Genomic DNA, 25,395 nt, shown 5'->3' on the forward strand with positions numbered 1-25,395 from the left:
AACATGACAATTATATAAAACAACCCAACTTCCTGGTTAGGTCCCTCACATTTTGTCCCATGTATGTAAATAAACAAATGTCTCGAAAATGCGTTTTTAAGTGAGATGTAAATTCAATTGAACCCATTGCCTACATACACCGAGTGGTCCCTGTAGTATGCTCATGAGAAAGAGAGAATTCAGTAGAAAACGGGTTAAAGTAATATCAACCAAAGCTAATAACACTGAAACCCACATGATCAGCTACTGGGCGTCATACGGGTGCACCATTTCCAGAGTGGACAGCATAACGAAGAAAGAGAGACAGAGGAGATAGGGAGGATGGGAGAAGAACATGAACGAAGTCAACAGAACCTTCATCTAGGATCTGTCAACCACATGATGTCACTCAAGTGTTATTGATAAACCCCAGAGTCTTACAATTTTACTCAAGAATGATACACAATAATTTTCTCACAAAAAATAGCATCACTTGAAACCTTCGAAAATAACACATGGTACTCACCCTTAAAAAAAGTCCTATCTAGTGGCTTGCACTTAGCTCTTTCTAGAGCTAAACTTAATTGAATGACTGGATTTTTATTGTGTTCTTTGTCACGCCATTCCCTCGAGACAACCATAGATTCCTCGATAACGTCTCTTTTATTTCCTAACACCTTAGATCGAGTTTCACGTTTATTGGCGGTCAGTTCATAAAGGAATGGGCTAATCTTTCTTTCATCGCCAATGCTCCATAAAACATGATCCAGCAGTTCTCCAGAGACCGCAGACTTTGCATCATATCTCCGTTCTACATAAAATGAACACCATCATAATCATAATCGTAAGTATTTCGATGAAAAAACATTGAAACTTATTATTTTTCTTGTTTATAAAAGACGCATTAATATTTTTCACATTATCTTTACTTAAATATATACATACTTCAAGGTACATACTAGTAAATATAATTATTCGACATGGTATAAATTGTATTAATTTTAATCTCCTTGTCCTCATCCATTAATTTTGTTGGATCTTTCAATCAATGGTCCCATGAAACTGCAAAGACTAATTATAAACAATTGTTGTTTTGTTTATCATTTCAAACCTAAGAGAACCACCCTGTTAAAACAAAACGAAAGCATAAATCTAAACAAATGAATAATCCCGGTACACTGTGGATCATTAAGAAGTTAATCAATACCCACCACACATCTCTTTCCAGAAAGGTCTAAGTCCATGTCCGATTAATACATTCTTCAGCCTCATTGCTTCATTGTCAGATGTATTTGTATCCTTCCAGTCACAGAGTAAGTTATAGGCGTCGTCTCCGGTTAGTTCCTCCTCGACCCCAAGGATACCAAGATCGATGAGGGCGCCCCGTAGGATATTCAAGTTAGTCTCATCCATATTATGTACCAGGTACCAGAGTTCAAAGAAGGATACTTTACCTGAGAGGAATCATAACACACACATTGTTAAGTACTTATTCATAGCCATACCATAAATTACGTTAAACAATTACAGAAATATGTTGCTAACACGAAATAATGTCAACACTAGACTTTACCTTATTTTATGAAAAATAAAACAAGAACAAAGAAAAGCAAATACCCTCGCTGAAAAAGGAAGGATGCAAGTATTATATTATGTTTAAAAGTGATATTCTGAAGTATATATATTTATAAGTAATATAAGCAACTTGTCGGCGATTATATCTGCATGTGGGAGAGGGTATGCGCGTTTTAATATGTTTGAGTGTAAGTGCGTGTGTATGTGTGTGCGTGTGTGTGTGCGTGTTTTTGTGTTTATCAGAAAGAAATCAGATTTTTGTTTTCATGATAGATAAATATAAGTAGTTACCCTTTATCTGTGGGTCCGGACGTAGTAGCATGGATTCCGGGTCGTCTTTTTCTGTACGTCAAAAAGAAGAGTTTTAGAGAAAAAGTGCCTGAAAAACTCCAATTAAATCTAGGCGGTGAAAAGTATTTACCTCAATGGGGCTTCCCACTCATTCTATCTTAGCCTACAAGTACAGGGCATCGAAAGTACAATATGATGTGATATATATAAAAAAAAAATTGTCACTATTGTGTGTCTATAGTATAACGAAATCCATAGTAACTGTACAATTCTTTTGCCTTATGTGATTTTACAGTATGATAAAGGTTCAATACATTATTTTCTCTTTGGCGTATTAAAGGAATAGTTGAGTGTTGGTCAATACTCACATTAGCGAACGAAACTATGATCTAAACATAAAAAACATACAATAAATGTCTAAGAATGCATCATTGAAGATATAAATCCGAAATATTACATTAGAGTGAATTTATATGCAAAAAACCTGTTCGACTGCAAATGATTTTATTTATCAAAAATTTTACTTTCGAGGCGTGTTCAGTGTAATTGTATAGCGCCACCTCTCGGTCAAGCGGCAGCACACCGTGAATTTTCGCCAAGACGACGATCGGATATGGGCGTGCAAGTAATGACTGATTTATATTGTACACATTATGGTATGCGAGGCCTGCACATAATTGCATGGTCTGTGCAGTGGTACTGGTAGCGCTATTGTTTTTGAGCGCGATATGCGAATACTGTATGTGTATGTAGTGCGAGTACGCTCGACCTAGTAGTAGTGTATGTGTATGTATTGTTCGTCGTATGACCCAGTTGATTACTTCTACAGTGTAAAGAAAGTGGCTTACTCTATCTATCAACCAATATGTGAGACAACGCAAGGGCAATTTTGTATTTCGTTTGTAGGAACAAAGCTGTGGAATGATCTCCCAGATGAAATTAGATTAAAAACATCGAGGTTATCTGTCCACCTACCTTCTATGTAAATGACGTGGGCCTTCGTTTTTCCTTTTATATTACTTGTCTTCCTTTTATAATATGTGAAGAGTTTCATTCCAAAAGGAGCCAAATCCACTTTGGGTACTTCTGAGTAAATTGCCTTTTTTATTTCTCCACTTTCCCTTTAGCCATGTATACCTTCATGTTGTTATATATGTTAACCCTGCATGGACCTGATTATCTGCCAATAATGATAAGAAAAAATCTTCCCTTCGGCTTTTCTGATGTTTACTAAATTTTTTGATTTTTTATTTTCGTGGATTTAGCTCCTTTTGGAATGAAACATGTTATTGTACCTAAAAAATAAAAAATAAATCATATTTTCTCAATAAAGTCACTGAAATTTTATTCAAATTTAGCAGCAAACCTTTCCTTTTAAATAATAATAGTGCAATCACACATAAATATAACCTTTCGAAAAGAAAGTAAACAACATTATTACAGTTTCATTCCAAAAGGAGCTAAATCCATTCAATTCCAAAAGAAGCTAAATCCATGTTTCATTCAAAAAGGAATTACTAAATCCACATTTTTTTTTTGGCACATATCGCACGACAACCAAATGCCCTAAGATGTTGATACCCACTTTGATAGAAAAATAAGGTTTTACAAAATGGAAAAATACTAGAAGAGAAAAGGTAAGAAAGAGTAAAGACGGATTGAGGACGGTAAACCCCAAACAAGAGACTCAAAAGATCTACCCCAGAATCCTCTCACCGGCACCAGAGTTGCCTAGGCCAATGATGGCCGAGAAGATTGCGCAATGTACCGCGCCGGTCTGGCAGGAAGGTGCCAATTGCGGTGAGGGGTTTTCATGGACCAGTAGATCTGAGATTATATTATCCAAAAAAAAGAGATGAATATGAATTGACAAATAGTACCAAAAATAGAAGAAAAAAAAGAAATAAAGTGAAAGGCGTAAATATTCTAAAAAAGAATGAAACGCCGATAATACCAAACAACAACAACAACACAAAATCTAAAAATTTGATAGAAATCAGAAATAACTGGTGGATTTTTTGTCTTATCATATGTTATAGGTCCAGAGCGACACCTTTAACATATATAACAACATGAAGGTACATGGCTAAAGGGAAAGTGGAGAAATAAAAAGAAATAAATTAAAAAAAATATTAAAAATTGTTGTATCAGTATACTATAATGAATAACAGTAGTGAATTAATTTAACATCTTACTTGATTCATACTTGTCCATAATGCAGTGTTTTTCAGTATTCTTATTTTGGTACTGCATGCAATTGTAAAGTTTAAAAAAAAAAGTGATTGTAACTTCTTGTAAATAAGTTGTGTTCTACAGTGCCTGTGTATTGCATGACCTACGTCAGTACGTGATAACTTGTAAATGTGTAAAGACATAAGATTTTAATATAATTATAGTAATGCTAAAATGAAGATACATAACATATTTTTATGGTGTACATTGAAAGCTTTATTCGGCCATAACTAACAGTTAAATTTACACAACATTATTGAGATGAATACAAATTATAATTGCTGTACTGAAGGCAATATTTAAACGTGATGTTGATTTCAACCATTGCATACAAACAGATCATGTGTATTAAAAAAGGCACATTTTTATTTAGCATCTATCGCTATGACAACTTTAACCGTTGTCATTAAGAAGGAGCAATATACTTTATTTGTATACCACCATGTCTTGTTACTTATTAGTTACTGCTTATTTATATACATCTTATCTTGTGTCTTTCATAAAAACTTGACATACTCTATAGGCAATGTGTAGATAAGTTTACCAAAGAAAAGTATATAACAGTAATGTTTCTACGCGCTTGACAAATATACTATTACCCCGGTCATTTGATTCAGTGCTTGCCCGCACACAATGTTTTGACTAGTACGTGATCATACAAATTTTGCCGAGAAACTGCCTACTAATTGATATATTTGGTAAATTATTATATCTATTTGGACTTGATAGATATAACGCATGTGTCGCGCACTTGTGCGTAGTCCCATATACATCTTTCTGTGTACAGTGCTTGTAACTTTACCAAGACTGGGCCAATTTTTTTATCATTTCGATGATTCTAGAACCTTGCAGTACACACCAAGACTTATATGCTAGATGATCAACCTTTTCTGATCGATTCCACAACAATCCTTTCACAATGCAGTCGCATGACCATAACTGGTTTTATCTTTTAAGTTTCACATCTTACTTTATATATAAATGCTTTAAAAATTGTCTGAGTGATTCTTTTCCTTAATGTGTACGAGTATACATGTATACATACTCCATATCGATCTCAAATCCTGAATCATATCAGTTTCAGCACAAAATTAAGTATAGTTAGGTACATATATGTCTTTCATCTTCCCTAATGCTCGACTATGAATATCACCTCAAGTGATTAACATCCAACATAAGGTTTTTCAAAAAAATAGCACAGACATTTCAAAACTGGTCATGTCCTATACGCACACAAAAGACAATTCTGCGTTGTGTGTACTGAGTTTCATATGAATCGATCAAACTACTTCCAATAGTTTGCTCACATACTTATTTTACACACTGCACATGCATTGAGTTTTATACTGTTATTATAATGCCTCATCAAAGATACCAAAACTATAAAATTGCTAAAACTTGGAAAGAATATGCTCCACAAGATTATTAAAACAAAATTGTATTCTTTGTGCAAAGCTTGGTTACCATGGAGGTACCTTAACAGACAGACACAACAAATGTGTCTTGCACACCCTCGGGTCAATCGGTATACCAAGTTTTATTACAATTTGCAAAAAAATTGGAAAAAATTTGACCCAGTTTTTTACGATAGACCAACAGAAAGACTCGCCTGCCCAACTGTATCCTTATTCCTTTATACACCCTTTCAAACTACAAAGTAGTTACAGGCAGCATATCTCTTGATGGTATAACCTTGAACCGCAATACTTTGGCGTTGAGCTGATTCACGTTCATTGATTCAAATGATGCATGAAACCAACTGTTTTGCTGTCTTGTGATCATTTCTCTTTTTCGCTTGCATTATTTTAGTCACATTGATTGCATTAAACAAAAAATGAAGACTATTTACAATAAGATATTCTACAAATCTTTCTTCTGTCCATGTTGATTTTCAACAGGTTCCGAAGTATAGTCTTTTTCATGATCGACTGTCACCTCAGTTACATGCACAGTCACTAAAACCAAACACATTGTTGACTCATGGTTTGACCTCTTGGCTGTAAATTTTATAATTACTACCGTAACTTCTTCAAGGAATATAGGTTGCCAAATAGATACAAATTGAAATATCCACCATTTCCACATGAGCAAGCACTGATTTTATCACAAATTATGAATTGTATAAATCACATAGAGCTTTTATACACTGATGTCACAATTTGTCTTTTATATTCCTACATTTCTTCCATTTGTAAACTTGCCAACCTCTTATTGTAATACAATATACAAGTGCCAAGCATGGTGGCTAATCTAGCAACAATAACAATTTATTTCTGGTACATGTATATCATGTGTTATGTGATTTTTTTTCTCCAGATAACCACATCCCCATGATCCCCAGGGACACTCTAGTATCAAGTTTGGGGGTATTTTGTCAAAGGGTCTCTGACATATCAAGAATACATGCTCGTAATGCTAAGCCATGCAATCTTTCACCTCCGGACCACAAAATCATTAGCAACCAAATGAGTCCAAAATGTTAAGTTCCAACCAATCCTCAAGATAGCCTAAAAACATGCCACATGGACAAATTAAATCGAGGCGATTAAGAGTCTTGCATGCAATCATGCAACAATGAACCTCATTTGACCTTTGACCTACTTATGTGACCTTCAACTCCAGAATATCATGGAGGCCAATAAAGGGCATCTACCAATCAAGTATGGTTACAAACAGATGCAGGGTTGGAAAGTTAGCAACCCTAATTGATTTTTGCAGGTAAGATTTCACATTAGACTTCATTCAAATTTGTGTACAGTCACGGAGGATGGACGGAAGGACGCCATTTGGATCCCTTAGTCTCTGCTCGAAAAAAAGCAGTTCTCAAGTCAGACAATCCCAAATGTTCACTACAGAGGATTACATGGATTTCTCTAATCGGCCTAGTCTCCTGGCTAGGATCACATCAACTTGTGGTGGAGGAAATGGTGCAAGCCGGGGCCTTGTGTGTCTAGGGTCATCAGGGAGCAGAACAGCCTTCGAGAACAGTGGTCCTTGGTCCTGTTCTCTGCGTTCCAGTATCGCACCGATGAGTCCTTGTACATACATGTAGGGGTAGGTCTTGGGGACCTTCTCCTTCCGGGCCACGTAGTTGTTGGCACGCTTTGACCATACTGCAACATATCTGTATCATAAAATAAAAGAACATGCAAAATGTAACAAGTTGCATTATATGCACACTCATTCTTGTCAATTGGAAATGATTCATATCTCTTAAAGATAAACTTGAGTTCTGGTAAAAAAAGAAAATGAATTCTCACAGAATCTAACGAAACTTACACTGAATGTTCAAGATTACAAATAAATGTCATGTGCCAAAAAATTTTGGAAGAAAATGTATACTGGCTGAGTAATGAGCATAGAAAGATAAGGAAATCAGGGTAGTACTAGCCCCGACAGGCCGACACCATGTGTGTTGTCCCATATACATCTTTCTGTGTAAGTGATTGTTACTTTACCAAAACTCTGCCAAATTTATGATGATTTTGATGACTCCAGAACCTTGCATTACACACCAAGTATATTATTACACTGAATCCAAGTCCGCATTTAGGGTCCAAAATCAGCAGCATGATTGACAAACCATCAGCTTACAGTCCGTCATCTACATAATTTAGATGTGCGTCGTGTACAGGGACAACTTCTTTAGATGACGTCATATTTTGGCGATTTAAAAGGGGCGTTCCCAGGAAGGACAATTAGATATTTAATAATTTCCCCAAAATTGATAAATTTCATGGGAAAGAACTGCCAATTCGGATTGCCCTGTCCAACTACACAGGGAAAACAAAAAATCATGTTTGTTTTTTTTACTCCACCCACTTTGGATTGCCTTGTCCATCTAAAAAAAAATGTACAAATAAAAATAGGAAAAACAAGAAAGAAAAGAAAACCTTTTTTTCTTTCTTTCTAATTTCCACTCACTTTGTATTGCCTTGTTCATCAATCTGGTCGGGCCTGTCCTTGTGTGCCATGTAGTCGATGACCGCAAGCAAATTCCTTGCCCGGTTTGCTGGGTAGCTGGATGGATAAGACAAACAATTGGTATTACCACTACCATGATGAATGAATAGTAAATGCTTTAGACAAATCTCAGACTCATTGGCCCGTAGTCACAAAGGAGGTTTGTAGGAGGTTTGTACAAACCATGGTTTGACGATGGTTTACATCTATGGAATGCTGCTCGCATACCGTAAATTGTAAATTAACATTGTTAACAAGTATGGAGTTTACATTCCTTCTCCATCAGTTTACAAATGGCATTCCATAGATGTAAACCTTGGCCAAACCATGGTTTGTACAAACCTCCTTTGTGAATACGAGCCATTCACTTCAGTTCTGGATTTGTGTTGTAAATTATTGACTCTTAATTAAAGGTAGTTACATTTCCCTGCTACAACCACTCCAACTTGACTTAACATCAGGTACCGACACAAGTACGATACAAAGTCTGCTGTTTCAAGACTCTGCATGCATCCAAAAGTGATTTCAGCATTTATATAGATGTCATTCATAATTTCTCATTAACTTTGCTATTTGCTTCAAAATATGATATTGTAACTGTAACCGTACTGTAATGATATGTTTCAACTTTTCCACAATCTTACTTCAAACATACAAAATGATACTAAAAATACTTACTCAAAGGAATACCGCTTGGAAGCATACATCAGTATATGGTTGTGGAAACACTCAAGCATGCTGGTGTGCCTAAGGAATTATGAAAACAAAATAAAAACTGATATAAATGATAGGGCATTTCATTATTTTCATACCACAAAATCAATATTGAAAATCCCATGTCATACACATGAGCAAATAAGATGCATTATCTTGACCTGCTGATATGTCCCAATTTTATAGGTCATAACCGAAAAAGAGCTCAATCTTGCAAACATGTACGTAATGAACGCATTCTCATTAAATTGCTCTCAATTTACAGAGCCTTTCGTACATGTATACAGAATCCTACCTGAAGCGAGCAAATCAGCAGAGTAGGCCAAGTTCTCCATGAATTTGCGGTCAAAGGTGACTTGTACTATTCACCTGCTAATTCCCCTACTGCTGCTTGGAATTTCTTCGCTGGGGATGGATTGTGTTGTCTGTTCTTCATATCTGTAAAAAGTGAAGAAACGAAAGTCATTCACAAAGTAAAAAACATTCAGATTTTAAATCACCAAAAGAAATTATTTTGAAGATGGCATTCTCTAATAATTATCACAGCTAGCCAGATTTGGAATTTGCATGACTAATAACTGATGCATTGGTTCTCTGTCATGTATGTGAAGTTGAGACACTCTTTGGTAGAGATAAATATAGATGAGACAGTCACATCTCAAGCAAGCTATAGTATAACCTTGTCGACTTTTAAAAAGAGCAGGATGTTTACCCGGTTGACTAGCCCTGCACGTCATCATTACAAAGAAAACTGCAGTTGTAACGAGGGACATTAAAGGTAGGGTCTATTACAAAGTTTTGGGAAATTTTGAAAATTGGGTGGATAGTGATTCTTTACAATTTTGATATATTTGGATGCCCCTGTGGAAGTATTATAAGCACTAGAAAATTTAGCTCCTAAAACACTTCTGCTTTCGAAAAAAATTGAATATAAAAATTTACCGGTGCTCCCGGTAAATTTTGATAAATTTAAAATAGCGCCTACGGTCGTACAACGGTAGCTGCTACCATAAAAATCCCGGAATATGTAGTTGTGATATATAATTTCAAAAAGGTAATAGCCAATCGGTCAATTGTAGCTTGTTGTATAGCTGAATTAATATATTGACCTTGAGAGAGAGTTATAGTATACCCCATAAAGAGATTATTATTTACAATTTCATCACTTTAGACTCGATTTCAACGCGACAACGTTCACTGAATATTGTAGGATCGCATATGCTTCCAATATTTTCATTTGAACCAAATTCATCCGGAGGTCTAGTGGAGCCAGACGTAGTCTCAGTGGAACAACCGACGATATAGAGACTGAAGCTTTCGGTCTACTGTAGACCTAGGCTAGACTATCAATATATGATTCATGAAATCTGAATTAAAAATCCAAGGCAAGAGATAACAAAACGTAATTTCTTAAATTTGCCGATTCCATGCATCTAGTCTCTAACTTAGACTAGATCAAATTAAAACGGTAGGCCTACCCAATGCAGTGGGGCGTATATCATTTCAACTTACCTCTCAGTGAGCTGGCATGTCTATTGCATCCTCTAGACTCGGCAACGAGAAGGCCGCCTGCAGCTCACAGCCACAGCCACTCCCGCGCCTCCTCTGGGCTGGATGGTCGAGCTGCCATTGCTTGTTTCTCTCCTTCCTCTTACCGTCTTACTTAGTCTTATTCCGATTTAGCGTAGCCTTAGCCTTGTCCTTAGGCTTAGCACTAGCTGAGTCCGAGCCCGAGTCCGAGTCGGCCATCGTCCGTGACCTCGAGCTCCTTTTCCAATCTCGATCTCGTTATCGTATTTCAATCAAAGCTTGTCTGTAGCTGTCTAGCGTTCGATCGGCGCCGGTGATAATCTGATATGAGCTGTGTGTATTATACTTTACGTGAAAGCAGCGTATTGGAATTGATCAGCTGTACTACTAGCGCGCGGTCGGATACCCGCCTGCTAGCTACCTGTAGTACTGTACGTACCAACGAACTCAAACACTCGTTGTAAATACGCTGGTTGTTAAATGACATAGAGGGAGCTAAACACGTAAATTCAAAAAATAAACCGTCGAAAGTCAAAAGTGATGTCCGGACGTCAAACACTTTTATATAATGTTTTGAAAGCAAATTGCACAACAATTAGAGCATTTGATTTGGAATTATTATCATCTCCCATGTTTTTTTCGATGATCTTTCATATGGTACTGAAATAAACCAAATTTGTTTTGGAGGGGCACTTTGGAAATTACCAATACTCAACTATACCTTTAAATTTCATAGCAAGAGTGTTATTTTGGTATTCGTAGAAGTTTACGTACTTCATTTATGTTTTGGTCTTTGATAACAAAATTATGCTTAAAATATATCGATATTACACCAGAACATTTACAAATGATAATTTCTTTCAAAGTTATTTTGTTTCAGATTCTACTTCGTGATGATCAAATGTTCATCAAATACAGAGTAACAGGTTAGGATTTCTCTGCAAGTTTTCAAGATTCATCGCCATATCAAATGACATTGTAGTCGTAGAAAGATTGAAATATGGCTCCATAGCAAAAATCTATATTTCCATTCGTTTTTGCTACGAGGCCCTTTCTATTCGTTGAAATACTGACGATGATGAGTGTTCATAACTTAACCCAGTGATAACGAGTCATAGATATAAACATACCTTGATTTCTCCGTTGTTTCATACAAAGCCAAATTACGAAGGCAACACAAATCGCAGCCGGTATAAGAATAACTGGTACAACTGCAAATATATAAAATAATATAATCAGCGAATAAGACTTATCGTCGTACTCTTGTTTTCACAAGGTGAGTGTTTCGACTACATTTTATTGTTTTCTGATGTGGTGAATCCGGTTTATATTTAGTCACATGCAATGTTAAATTAATCTGAAATCAAATTTAATATCTGATATCACACAGTATTTATTTTGTAACAGGGGCGCTAGTTATAACGTACATCATTACCACATGATTGGTTGTAAGAGGGCATGTGACAAAGCATCATGTTTTGCTAAATAGTACCCATTCTTTAGAAATACTATCATACGTCCTACAGCATTTCCTCCTGACCGGTCGGTTTATTAAAGAATGCGATTTTCAAAACGGAAAGAAAAGTATTCTCGCTACCTTTTTGTATCAAGCAAATGGTACACATGATCTTAAATTATGATACATCAACCATCGGTACCTTCAAAATTAGTCCAAACACCATCGGCTAGTTCCTTCATTTCGGACACATTCAGAGGTACCTTGAGTGAATAATGTTTACTGATATCCTAGATGATAGCAGTTGTATACTATCTATCCACTCTTGACCATGGGTCGAATATAAAGACTCCCTCCCCCTCCCTCCCCCCCCGACCCCCCCCCCCCCAAAAAAAAAAAAAAAAAAAAAAACTCGTCGTAAATTCTTACCAATTTTGGCTACATCTCCACTCTGACTTGGAGGTAAAGTGGTTTGATTGGATGGTGTTGGCATGGCAACAGTTGATCCAAGAAAGGTCACAGTGACAGTCACTGTTTTTTGGTCTTGTAATCCCGGGATATCAGAAGCAACACAAACATAGGGGCTTTCACTGGGTTTACCGGCGGTGGAGATTGATTTGTTTCTCGTCCCGTCCATGTTTGCAACTTCCTTGATAGTTGTTGCGCCCATCTTGTTGGATTCGTGTAAGAAGAAGAGATCGATGTCAGGAAAGTAGTTTGAGGTTGAGCATGTGATGGTAATGCTATTAGCAGTTGAAAGACTACAGGTTTGTACAGCATCGTTGGGAAGTATTCCTCGACATTCATCGATAAGTGGAAAGGGTTCCATCGGAGGAGCTGAAAATGAAAAAGTATACTATAATCCAATCAAGGAAAATCATAATATCTTCATGAGGTAAAAACTATAATGAGAGGCATAAAGCTTTTTCTTTCAATTTCATTTGATTAATTAATATAATAGTACAAGTAAATGTTATTTCATATTAAATATGATAGTAATACTTTTGTTTTCGTCTTGTTTTTTGTTTAAATAAATATTCTACAACTATTAGATTAACATGTAGCAGTAGCATAGTTCTAAAGCATGGAGATAGTTACATAATGAAAACTTTAGGCCCGATTTGGACAACAAATCCCTTACGCGTCCGTTGCATTCACCAGAACGTTTTGTTTACTTCATCACGCTACAGCGGTTTAGTGAGCAGTGATTGGACTGCTCCATTACAGTAAATAGGGGTGTTTGTTGTAATTACTATTAAAAGCCTGATCCCTCGCCTCGTCTAGCACACACGTTCATGTATATGCCCTGGGTATATGTTGTATTCATACATTGCACACGTGCAGGCTCACAATCACTCCCCAATCACTTTACTCACAAACATTACAAGCACAAATTTACACGTCACTACACGTAGAGCATGCACCCACAGTCATTGTAGTGTACGTATTAGGTACACATATCGCGATCGACATATACGCGACGTGAGAATGAAAACATGATTGACTGCGGAGCATGGCGAAGAAAAAGCTCTATTTTTTCCTTTGTATCTCTTATTTATGAGTAATACTTGAATTAATGAAACTTAGAACATTATTGAACTAATATCTTTCCTGCAGGATTCACATAATGCTCCAAAATTAAAGAAATCAAACACTTTTCAAATGATTTCGGTCTTGAATATTGGCTTATCGCAAGTTACTGTCGTTTCCTGACGGGGGATTGAATGGCTATAATGCTGCTACCCCTCAAACCAATAATGGAATCTCTCACTACGTCTTGGCTAGTTTTCGATTTATCAAAGCTTTTCGTCAATTGGTGAAAACCTTTGAAACAAAAAGGCAGAGAGGTTATTGGACCAATGACAATGATTTTGACATCAGCCTTTAGCTTAGGATTTGAAGTCTCTAGATCTGCTCGCCCCAATTTGATACGTTGACGCATTCAGATGTTATAGCCATATTTGAGCATATGACCGTACACACTTATCAACACAAAATTGGGGCATCTGCCATAGACTTCTGTCTCAGAGAATGAATGCGTAACAACATTCAAGAACAAAAGGCAGAGAGGTTAAAAGGTCCCCATAAATAATTTTTACTCCACAAAATAGCAGAAATTCTCCCCTTTCAAATGCGACTCGCCCCAATTTATAACGTTAATGGTAACTTAAGATATGGTCGAATTCATGCAACAATGTCATATTTCGTAGTAGTAGTAGTAGTTTACGTGTTGTAGCGACGTACACGTATGCGCACGCAATTTCCAAGAGCAAATGTCCAACAGATTTCATTATGGAAATAATCCTATTTATTTAGGGTAGTTCTCAGTCATTCTGTAAAATGTACACATAATTAAACACTTACCAAAGACGCTTACTTCTGTAAAGTTGTGGATCAAGATCCCTTTGTAGTTTGAAACTCTGCAGATATATGATCCTTGATCTGAAACTGTAATATTTCTGATGATGAGAGAGAAGGTAGCGTTCATCTTGCAAGACCCGTCATGAACGCATGACCCGGAGGCGGATTCTCCTTCCACCCACGTGATCAGGTTGGGTGAGTTCGTTGGATCATTTCCTTTCTTCCAGTAAACGGCGATTGGCGTTTCATAGAATTGGCATTTCAGAACAAGCTCATCTCCTTTCTGTGCAGTTTTGTGTAAGTCGGTATATACAACGCCATCTGGTACATCACAATAGACACCTGAAATCATAACAGAAGAATTAACATATAGACTGCGTTTTATTTAATTCACGACATAATAATGTTATTCTATGTCGTCCAACAGTAGCTTATACTAGCAACGAAACAGCATAGAGATCGGGTTCCTTGACTGAAAAATATTTGCAATAAAACCTTACAGTACTAAAGGCTGTTAAATGCACTATGTTGTGTAGCAGAACAGGAAACAAATACTTGATGTACATTTGTAATCAAGAGTTATATTAGATATATTTTCAATATGTATCGTTGTAATTATGAACATATAAGCCTTCCATATCTTTAGGCATTTTAGTTGGCAGTGATTATCCTCACAAACATGGGACCCTTTTTAGCTTAGAACAATGAACCTAATTTTCTGGATAGACATGGATAATGCTATTGATATTTGTTTAAAAAGTGAAGGGGAAAGATAACCATTGGCAAAAAACATATTGACTTTAAATTTAAGCCAAGGAGTAACTACATCGAGCAAACTTCATGGCGAAACTATTCATTCTAGATCAAACTAAGATAACTGAACGTAACCATTAATTCACAGGAATGTGTACTTGACATGATATAAATTAATGAAACAAGACAAATTCAAATGGAATATCATTCTATTAGAATTATGTAGTGTCAGGATTAATTTTACCATCATCTCTCACTAGGCCAGCAGTGGTATTGTTAGAACAAAATACAGAGAAGGAAACACTCTCTTCGACAATTTCCGGGTGTACTCACTTTCACTTTCATTAGTGTTCAGTATACATAAGACGATATACCCTATATACTGCAGTAAGACTATACACATGGCGAACTATAAAAGTAGGCAACATTTATTAAGATTTGGAGAACATGTTTATTTCTTTTTATTTCATTCATTTAAACCGCCTCTTTACACAGAGAAGCCTGTTCAGCGGGTAAACAATTACACAAGAACAATTACAATATAAGACATTATTTAAAATGCATTAACAATATTACGTTCGAAACATACAAATGCTGGTAAACAAACAGCTATACTTACATTATCAAGAGGGAAAACAAATGCATACAGCAATAGCATACACAAACTAAATGTTTACTATTTTAGTGACAAGAATAACACACTTTGGATGACAAATCAGAAGAGTCTGAAATCAAATTTGAAGAGTGTTTATTGGATTGAAACGCTTGTCATGAAACGCATACATTAGGGTTATCAGTACGTGTTTGATCCACACATTTAACATGCTTAATCGTTCGTTTCCGCCATCGCATTCGTTGTATGAACAAAACATCAATACAGAAAAGGTGTGTTATTGTATATTAACATATATTATACTATGGTTTATTTAATTCGTTACGTAATAAGGTAGTTCCATAAAGCCAAACAAAAGCTTACTTGCAAAAATAAACCACATACAAATGATCCACTTAGAAATTAATTTGCAATGACACCAAACAGTATCAAAGGTTCTTAAATACTTCGTGTTGTGTAGCAGAAAAGGAAACAAATACTTGATGTACATTTATAATCTAGCGTTAGATATATTTTCAATACATGTATGTATCGTTGTAATTATAAACATTATAAGCCTTCCATCTATTAAGGCATAGTTCGTTGCCAGTAATTATTCTCGCAAGCACAAAGTACATGAACATTTTGTTTATTTTGTTTGCTTTTTGTTTGCAAAGTGAAGGGGAAAAAACATTGGCAAAAAAACATTTGTATTTTGAAATTAAACCAAGGAGTTACCACAGCGAGCAAACTCCTTGGCGAAACTATTCATTGTAGATCACACTAAGATAACCGAACGTAACCATTTAATCACAGGAATTTGTACTTGACAAGATATAAATTAATGAAAGATAACAAATTCAAATGAAATATAATTCTATTGGAATTATGTAGAGTCAGGATTAAATTTATCAGCCTCTCTCACCAGGCCAGCAGTGGTATTGTAAGAACAAAATACAGAGAAGGTATCACTCTCTTCGACAATTTCCCGGTGTACTCACTTTCACTTTCATTAGTGTTCAGTCTACATAAGACAAAAATATACCCTATATACTGCAGTAAGACTATACACCTGGCGAACTTATACAGTAGGCAACATTTATTAAGATTTGGCGAACATGTTTATTTATTTTTATTTCATTCCTTTAAATTACTTCTTTGCACAGAGTAGCCTGTTCAGCGGGCAAATAATTACACAAGACCAATTTCAATGAAAGACATTATTTAAAATGCATTAACAATAAACGTTCGAAACATAAAAAAATGATGGTAAACAAAACAACTATACTTACATTATCAAGAGGGAAAACAAATGCATACAGCAATAGCATACACAAACTAAATGTTTAATATTTTAGTGACAAGAATAACACACTTTGGATGACAAATCAGAAGAGTCTGAAATCAAATTTGAAGAGTGTTTATTGGATTAAAAACCCTTGTCATGAAACGCATATATTAGGGTTATCAGTACGTGTTTGAACCACACATTTAACATGCTTAATCGTTCGTTTCCGCCATCGCATTCGTTGTATGAACAAAACATCAATACAGAATAGGTGTGTTATTGTTTAAATATTTAGAAGTAATATTTTTTGCAGAACTCCATCTAATTAGTTCCACCCCTTTTTCCCGGATATCGGAACCAAATAGAGTCTATCATATCCCTGCATTAAATGGGATTCACCAGAGTATGATCAGGTTCATGTCCCCGCTATAATATCCCCCGCCATCCCTAAAGTCTTTTATTTCATCAGATTGACGCACTGGATAGCAGTATTTCCTTTCGTTATCTGTTCCATCCAGGCGCGTACGCAGGGGGGGGGGGGGGGGGATTTTGGGGGGGGGGGGGTTAAACCCCCCCCCTTTGGTATGTTTATGTGTGTAACCCCCCTAAAAAAATCCCTAAACCCCCCCCCCCCCTTTGGTTTTTTTTTTATTTTTTTTTTTACAATTATTATTTTAAAAAAAAATAACCCCCATGGCTGACCTAAGAAAGGTGACCTTACCCCCCCCCCCCCCCAAACGGAGCAAAATGTCAAATTTTCAAATTTCGAGACCCCCCCAAAAAAGGTGTCCTCTTACACTGTTATCTGTTCCATCCAGGCGCGTACGCAGGGGGGGGGGGGTGTTTGGGGGGTTAAACCCCCCTCCCTTTGGTATGTTTATGTATGTAAACCCCCCTAAAAAAATCCCTAACCCCCCCCCCCCCCCCCTTTGTTTTTTTTTTTTTTTTTTTTTTTTTAATTATTATTTTAAAAAAAATTACCCCCATGGCTGACCTAAGAAAGGTGACCTTACCCCCCCCCCCCCCAACGGAGCAAAATGTCAAATTTTAAAATTTCGAGACCAAAAAAAAAAAAGTGTCCTCTTACCCCCCCCCCCCCCCCCCCCCCCTCCCCCCCCCCCCCCCCCCCCACCCGCTTATTCAGCGGTCGGTTGAGTCGTTGCGATTTTTTTGGGACCAAAAAAAAAAAATGAGTCTCCGCTTCCCCCCCCCCCCCCCACTGAGCGACTTTTCGACTGGCTGAGTCGTTGCGATTTTTTTGTGGACCCCCCCCCCAAAAAAAAATGTCCGCTTACCCCCCCCCCCCCCCCCCCCCCCCCCCCCTTGAAAAAAATCCTGCGTACGCCACTGGTTCCATCATATTCAGGCCTACATACATACGTTAATATGTGGTAAGGTCTCGCTATTGATAATAGGGACTTTTAGATTTGCGTGGACTAATACGTGTGACGTCCATTCAAGGCAGTGCTTAAAAAGGACGTCGAGCGTAGCATAGACCTATTGTCTTCGTGCGTATCTAAGAGTCCCTATTATTATATTGTGAATGACGAGAAGGGACTTGTGGATAAATTTTACATGCAACCTTGCTATAATAGGTAGATACGTATAATATACATGCATTTAACTTGCATCTCAATTGGAGTAGACTTACCCTGGAGCGAGCACACATGAAGTACCACACATACATTGTATGACATGCAGAGTAACTGTATGAACAATCGGGCTGCCATTTTTTATTTACGAGACGGAAAGGATCCGAATCTCATTTTACCAAAGCATGAATGTGAAGTCAACAGCAAACTGTACGGGTTGGAATTTCTCTTATAGACGGTTCATGTTTCAATTCCTACATCACACACAAGACGTCAGAATGGTGCGCGACAATGATCGACAGCAAATTAATGGTTTGGGATTCCCCATTCTAGCGGTTCATGTTTCAATTCCTACAACACATGCATATAAATTATATATGACAACAGAAGGGCGCGCGTCATGACGCGTACTATCATGATGCTTTATTCAAGGAGAGCTGAAAATCTTGCAAAATTAAGCAGGTTTTCCGCCAAAAAACCGACTGTGGAGTACAGGATGACGTTCTGCTTGAAGACGATGCTTGTGATGTCACAGGCGTCGCTTTGTAGAAAGTGTATTGATTAGGCCGCTTGAGGGCGTACTGGATTTTGTGTGTTGCTGATTTTCCTTGTCATGGGATAGTTTGCTGCCCAGAGTTGCCTATGTTTTCGTTTAATTTTGTGATACAAGCCAAATGATGTAAGTAGAAATTAATGTGTTATCTTGAAGTTTATGAGTTATATTGTCTTTACAGCTAGATAGCTTGATGAAATATGATGTTTATGACACCAATAGAGGTGATGAAATAATGATATGAATGAGTTGTTCAGATTGTACACGTGTATGTAGGTTACGTAATTGTGGTGCACGGTAGTGCGTATTACATATACGTAGTAGTAACATGAATGATATGACCTTGAAGAATGACAAAGTCACCGTCGGTGAGTCATTAATTGTTGCATGTATTTACCGTAGTCAGATATATAGTGAAGAAGGCATTGTTTGTTTTCCTTTGTTATGATAACAGCAGGGGCGTAAATCCGTACCGAGGAGTGGGGGGGATGATCGGCGATAGCCATCACATACTAGCACGAGCAGACGCCAAAACTAATTAACGCAAGCGCGCGCGATCGCGCACGCCCAAACACACAACACACACACACACACGCACACACACACAAACGAACAAACAACAAACACTATTAGAGAAAAAAGACGATTCGTTGTACCGTTCTCAAAAATAATCCTCGTCTGAATTCAGTTCCCCCCCCCCCTCCCGCGCGAAGCGCGGAAGCTTTTACGTTTCATAAAATCATTAGAGAAAGAAGACGATTCGTTGTACCGTTCTCGACTCTTAATCCTCATCTGAATTCAGACCCCCCACCCCTCCCGCGCGAAGCGCGGAAGCTTTTACGTTTCATTAAATCATTAAAGAAAGAAGACGATTCGTTGTTTCGTTCTCGACTCTTAATCCTCGTCTGAATTCAGTTCCCCCCTCCCCTCCCGCGCGAAGCGCGGAAGCTTTTATGTTTCATAAAATCATTAGAGAAAGAAGACGATTCGTTGTACCGTTCTCGACTCTTAATCCTCGTCTGAATTCAGACCCCCCACCCCCCCCCTCCCGCGCGAAGCGCGGAAGCTTTTACGTTTCATTAAATCATTAGATAAAGAAGACGATTCGTTGTTCCGTTCTCGACTCTTAATCCTCGTCTGAATTCAGTTTCCCCCCCCCTCCCCTCCCGCGCGAAGCGCGGAAGCTTTTACGTTTCATTAAATCATTAGAGAAAGAAGACGATTCGTTGTACCGTTCTCGACTTTTCATCCTCATCTGAATTCAGTTTTTTCCTTCCCCCCCCCCCCCTCCCTCCCCTTCGAAGCGCGGAAGCTTTTACGTTTCATTAAATCATTAAAGAAAGAAGACGATTCGTTGTTTCGTTCTCGACTCTTAATCCTCGTCTGAATTCAGTTCCCCCCTCCCCTCCCGCGCGAAGCGCGGAAGCTTTTATGTTTCATAAAATCATTAGAGAAAGAAGACGATTCGTTGTACCGTTCTCGACTCTTAATCCTCGTCTGAATTCAGACCCCCCACCCCCCCCCCCCTCCCGCGCGAAGCGCGGAAGCTTTTACGTTTCATTAAATCATTAGATAAAGAAGACGATTCGTTGTTCCGTTCTCGACTCTTAATCCTCGTCTGAATTCAGTTTTCCCCCCCCCTCCCCTCCCGCGCGAAGCGCGGAAGCTTTTACGTTTCATTAAATCATTAGAGAAAGAAGACGATTCGTTGTACCGTTCTCGACTTTTCATCCTCATCTGAATTCAGTTTTTTTCCTCCCCCCCCCCTCCCTCCCCTTCGAAGCGCGGAAGCTATTACGTTTTATTAAATCATTAGAGAAAGTAGACGATTCGTTGTACCGTTTTCGACTTTTAATCCTCATCTGAATTCAGTTTTTCCCTTCCCCGCCCGCGCGAAGCGCGGAAGCTTTTACGTTTCATTAAATCATTAGAGAAAGAAGACGTTTCGTTGTACCATTCTCGACTCTTAATTTCTTTTAAAAAAGGGTTGGTTTTTTTCTCTCTCTCTTTGGACTCCTGAGCAGGCGCGTACACAGGGGAGGGTTTAGGGGGTTAAACCCCCCTTTGGTATTTTTTTGTTTGTAACCCCCCCCTAAATTTCCCTAAAACCCCCCCCCCCCCTTTTGGATTTTTTTAAATTTTAAAATTGTTTTTATTAAAAAAAAAATATTCCCATGGCTGACCTCAAAAAGATGACCTTACCCCCCCCCCCCCCCCAACGGAGCAAAATGTCAAATTTTCAAATTTCGACACCAAAAAAAAAAAAAAGTGTCCTCTTACCCCCCCCCCCCCCCCCCCCCCCCCCCCCCCGCTTATTCAGCGGCTGGCTGAGTCGTTGCGAAATTTTCGACCCGATTTATTAATGTTAAACCCCCCCCCCCCCTTCAAAAAAATCCTGCGTACGCGCCTGCTCCTGAGAACTGTAAAAAGGAGGTTATAAAATACCTTGAATATCATAGAAAAATTGATCAAATCCCGGGATCAAATTCCTGAAATTCCTGCTAGCTTTGAAAGCTCATTCAGGATTATTTTATTTTGAAAAGGAAAAGCATTGGCCCCCAGTCCCCCTCGATCGACTAGAGCCCACCTGAAATGGGGGGTGGGGGGTGGTACATTTAGCAGTTTTCCGGATTTTTTTTTTTTTTTTTTTTTTTTTTTTTTTTTTTGGGGGGGGGGGGGGGGGGTCTCCAATGCAGGAAAAGCCAGCGAAAAGCCGGCGAAAGGGGGATTCAGAAATGTTGGCAGTCCTGAGATAGGGTGGGGGTGCTTTCAAAGGGAAGGAACGAGCATACGCGTACCCTAAATAACACGGAGCCGGGCATCTACTGTACATGATTGCACTTTTTAAGCGCTCGCGCGCTGGCGCACTTTACGTCTGGGCTATAATAATACCTTGCAAAATAACGAAAAATTATTCTGAAATTTATGAAGTGCTTGTTCGCGCACGTCGCGAAACTACTCTTAATGATCGTGACATACTGTATACGTGTAGGCTATACAGTTGTACATACATAAAAATAAAGAAAACTAATTTCTCATGCATTATGCTGAAATTGAAACAATCACAATTTTTTTTTCTTCTTCTTCCTTTTTTCTCTCTTTGTTTTGTAATATCAGGGGGGGATGATTGTACAGGCCCCCCTACTTCAAGCCAGGGGGGATGCAGCCCCCCATCCCCCCCCCCCCCCGGATTTACGCCCCTGGATAACAGATAGTTATTAAGATTGTCAGGGTATATTTAATTTGATGCATGATGTGTTATATTCATGTCAGTTTATGCAAGATAATTTATTAGTGTTTATCTTTATTAAATTGCAGATTGAACCTTGCCTGCTACAGTGTGTAACCAAATTACAGCGGTGCATGGTGTCTTTATTATGGGTCTTGGGCAACTGGGTTGGTTCGCCAAATCATACACCACACCGACTTAAACAAATGAAAACAAGAGATGAGTAATTTACTGTTTGACGATTATGTTGACTTAAAATATATGCAACACATTTTGATTGAGAACAATCCTACATTTTCTTAATTACGAAGACCTTTTTAATTTGATAACAAATGCCATTATTATGCAACAAAATGTACGATTACAAACATCATCATGCGAAATGGGGTACACCTACCCAACACCCTCACCCTCACTCATGTTGCTCCCTCATTTTCCCACTGCAAGATGCCAGATGCGCTACTGTGTACTAACCAACTGTTTTGATTAACATGTGATTTTAAGCATTATCCAATCTTATAAAGGGTATGATAGAAATGTATTCTCGAAAGTAGTTAACTAGCAAGGGAGTGAGTTCAGGATTTACGGTGGCAAAGTTGAGGCGATTGTTTCCAGTTTACAATTAATTATTTAAACATTTGCAGAACTTTATAATCCTTGAAGTGTGTGTATAATTGGTCTGTTCCGATTTAAGTTGTTTGGAGAATGTTTCATATCAAAGCTTACATATAAAAGTATTAAACAGAGGCCTTAATTCATCTAGTCCAACTTAAATAACACTTAAAACATAACAATTTACAAGGGGTATAAATGATTTTGTTGGTAACTGTGTATAATGTGTACATTATGAATGATAAAGTCTCATCAGCTGAGCCTATTCCTTGTAATATTGCTTAAAACCACAGTAAGCAGTCATTGCTATTTTCTCTGTCTTTATATTTTATTAAATTAAATGTATATTAGCAAATCTTTACAAGTTTTATTGCTCTTGCATTTAAAGGATTTTTAATGATTGCTTTTCATTTGTGCAAGTGAAAGTGAACAGGAAAATGTGTGGTCTCGTGTGTTGAGAACCGGAACACATTGAGAAGTATGTAAGTAAACACCTGTTTCCTCAGTGCATTCACACATAAGTATAGTATAGAAGGACCATAGATGTAGAATGAAATAGAGAGAGAGAGAGAGAGAGAGAGAGAGAGAGAGATGTACAATCATGAAACCTTGTGTACATGCATGATTACGCCAGGTGATGCCCTCATCATGTATGCACATTGCGATTACCATAGGGTTATAACATAGCGTGTTTTGCGTACAAGGGAAATCATGCCATTCAAGTAAAGGAGTCAAACCGGAAGATTGCCCCGGGGCGGCCCACTCAGTCCGGTACAAAGTTTATGTTCTCAAAAGTATTTCCATATTTTCAAGGAGGCGGGAAAAAAATCCCGCTCATTCATTGTTAAATGAGGATGTGCACTGCTTGTTTGTCACGCTCAAGCAAGATAATTTGCCGAAATCGTATGTACATCATGCGAGTATTAATTAAATGAAACTGTAGAAGTTTATGTTATCATCGACAGATGCCATTCCACATATTCCAGGAGGCGGGAAAAATACTGGCTCATCCATTGTTAAATCAGGCTGTGCATTGCTTGTCTGTCACGCTCAAACAATGTTATTTTTGTCAAAATTGAATGCAGATGATGTGAGTACAGTAAAAGCGTGTCGTATGGTGACCCCCCCCCCCCTACTCCGTGAACAGAGGGATACCATGTGTGTTCCAAAACTCTCCGGCTCGTAACAAAAGAAAAGGGTCTACCCGTATAAGGGTTTTTACAGATACAATCTGCGCATGGGCAGATAAAGGTCATTTGTACCAAAATGGTAAAACCCACAGAGATGAATACTGGATATGCGCTCATGAAAGTTATGTAACATTATTCATTTATGCACCAACGGTACATTCTATGAAAGGCATGTGGAAGTATCAAACAAAAGGTATTCATGAAGCACATCTAGGACTTTGGCAGTTATTATTCTAAGATCCTCAAAGTGGAACTTCTCCATGTGTAAAAAGATATGTGGATATTTGGGGTCATTTGTACCATTTGCTATCTGTAAACTCCCTTATTGACTTTACACACCGGACTTTTTTTTTAAAGAGGGGGGAGGGGGGTTGCTGAAAAAAGGCTCGTATAACAACAGAAAAAGGTCTATCCGTATTGACTTTACACACCGGACTTTTGCTGAAAGGGGGGGGGGGTCGCTGGGAACACGCATATGCGTACTCTAAATAACACTGAGTGAAGGGGCCGGTATGGTGACAATGATTTTTTTCTTTCTTGCCTTTATCATTCTCATCTACATTTTTTGTTTTATTTCTCTTGACATGGCACGGATTTACATATAAATTGGTCCTCATCTAAATTGTTCCTTCTCGTGATATACATGTATTTACAATTTAAAGAACTCTCTTTGTGTTATCCACATTTTCTTTTAAACCGTGACATGTATCTTAATGTTTACGTACACTTATTGTGGTTTTTACTCATTTTAATCAGGAACATGTTGAGACACAGTTTTGCTGATCATCTTTATTCTGAATAAAGATGTTGAAATAAAAATACAAAAATACAAAAAAGAAGAAGAATGATAGTTATAATGATAATAATAAAAGTACAAATGTTGGTATATGGATACAAATAAACAATTCTGAATATAATCTGGCCTTCCTAGAATACTCTCGCAACGTTTGAATATAATTTGTAAGCTAATTGATGTAAATATGACAATACTTTCTGAATTAATGATACACATGACAGATTTAGCAAGTTCCTTATACAACGATTTAGTGATTTTTATGAAACTCAGTGACCCACATAAAACTAAGTTTACCTTGGTTTGAAACGCGTCATATGACGCACATAAAGCTAGGTTTGTTGACAAACTTCCATAGTGTAATTCGGGCCATTATGATTCGGTTACACCGACTGAGGTGTCGAAATGTATTATTCGAGCTGACGTTGCATTGTTCGTCAGTTTCTATATCGCCCATATAGAACGAGGTGGCGCCATTCCGAAACCTTTCTCCGACCCATTGATTAGGAAAGGTTTTGCCAACCCGGTTAAAGTTTGGCACACTAGAGTGATTACTGCAATGCTGTGCAAGCACAAACCAACATAATATAAGTCATGCCGTGCCAAAACCTGTGTGGACCACTGGACGGGACTTGTGTAGTGACTCGATAAGAAGAAGGAGACCAAGTGAAACTAGGCCAAAATGTGTATAC

General features: G+C 37.8%; 2 protein-coding genes across 2 annotated transcripts; both read right to left on the minus strand.

Moving 5' to 3' along the window:
- Positions 1 to 1,179: 1,179 nt before the first annotated feature.
- LOC105438439 lies at positions 1,180 to 18,658 on the minus strand. The gene is made up of 6 exons (XM_030978733.1): positions 18,386 to 18,658; positions 14,105 to 14,443; positions 12,170 to 12,577; positions 11,415 to 11,495; positions 1,846 to 1,896; positions 1,180 to 1,433 (listed from the first exon to the last, which is right to left on the minus strand). The coding sequence occupies exons 1-6, from the start codon at positions 18,462 to 18,464 to the stop codon at positions 1,180 to 1,182; spliced, it is 1,212 nt and encodes a 403-aa protein (XP_030834593.1). The 5' UTR covers positions 18,465 to 18,658.
- LOC115921078 lies at positions 5,096 to 10,628 on the minus strand. The gene is made up of 5 exons (XM_030978145.1): positions 10,267 to 10,628; positions 9,050 to 9,192; positions 8,719 to 8,787; positions 8,002 to 8,097; positions 5,096 to 7,201 (listed from the first exon to the last, which is right to left on the minus strand). Exons 3-5 carry the CDS (start codon positions 8,775 to 8,777, stop codon positions 6,937 to 6,939), a joined length of 420 nt encoding a protein of 139 aa, XP_030834005.1. The 5' UTR covers positions 8,778 to 8,787; positions 9,050 to 9,192; positions 10,267 to 10,628; the 3' UTR covers positions 5,096 to 6,936.
- Positions 18,659 to 25,395: the final 6,737 nt, after the last annotated feature.

This window comes from Strongylocentrotus purpuratus, unplaced genomic scaffold (assembly GCF_000002235.5).
Source record: "Strongylocentrotus purpuratus isolate Spur 01 unplaced genomic scaffold, Spur_5.0 spur5_scaffold_1, whole genome shotgun sequence".
Lineage (NCBI taxonomy): Eukaryota > Metazoa > Echinodermata > Echinoidea > Camarodonta > Strongylocentrotidae > Strongylocentrotus > Strongylocentrotus purpuratus.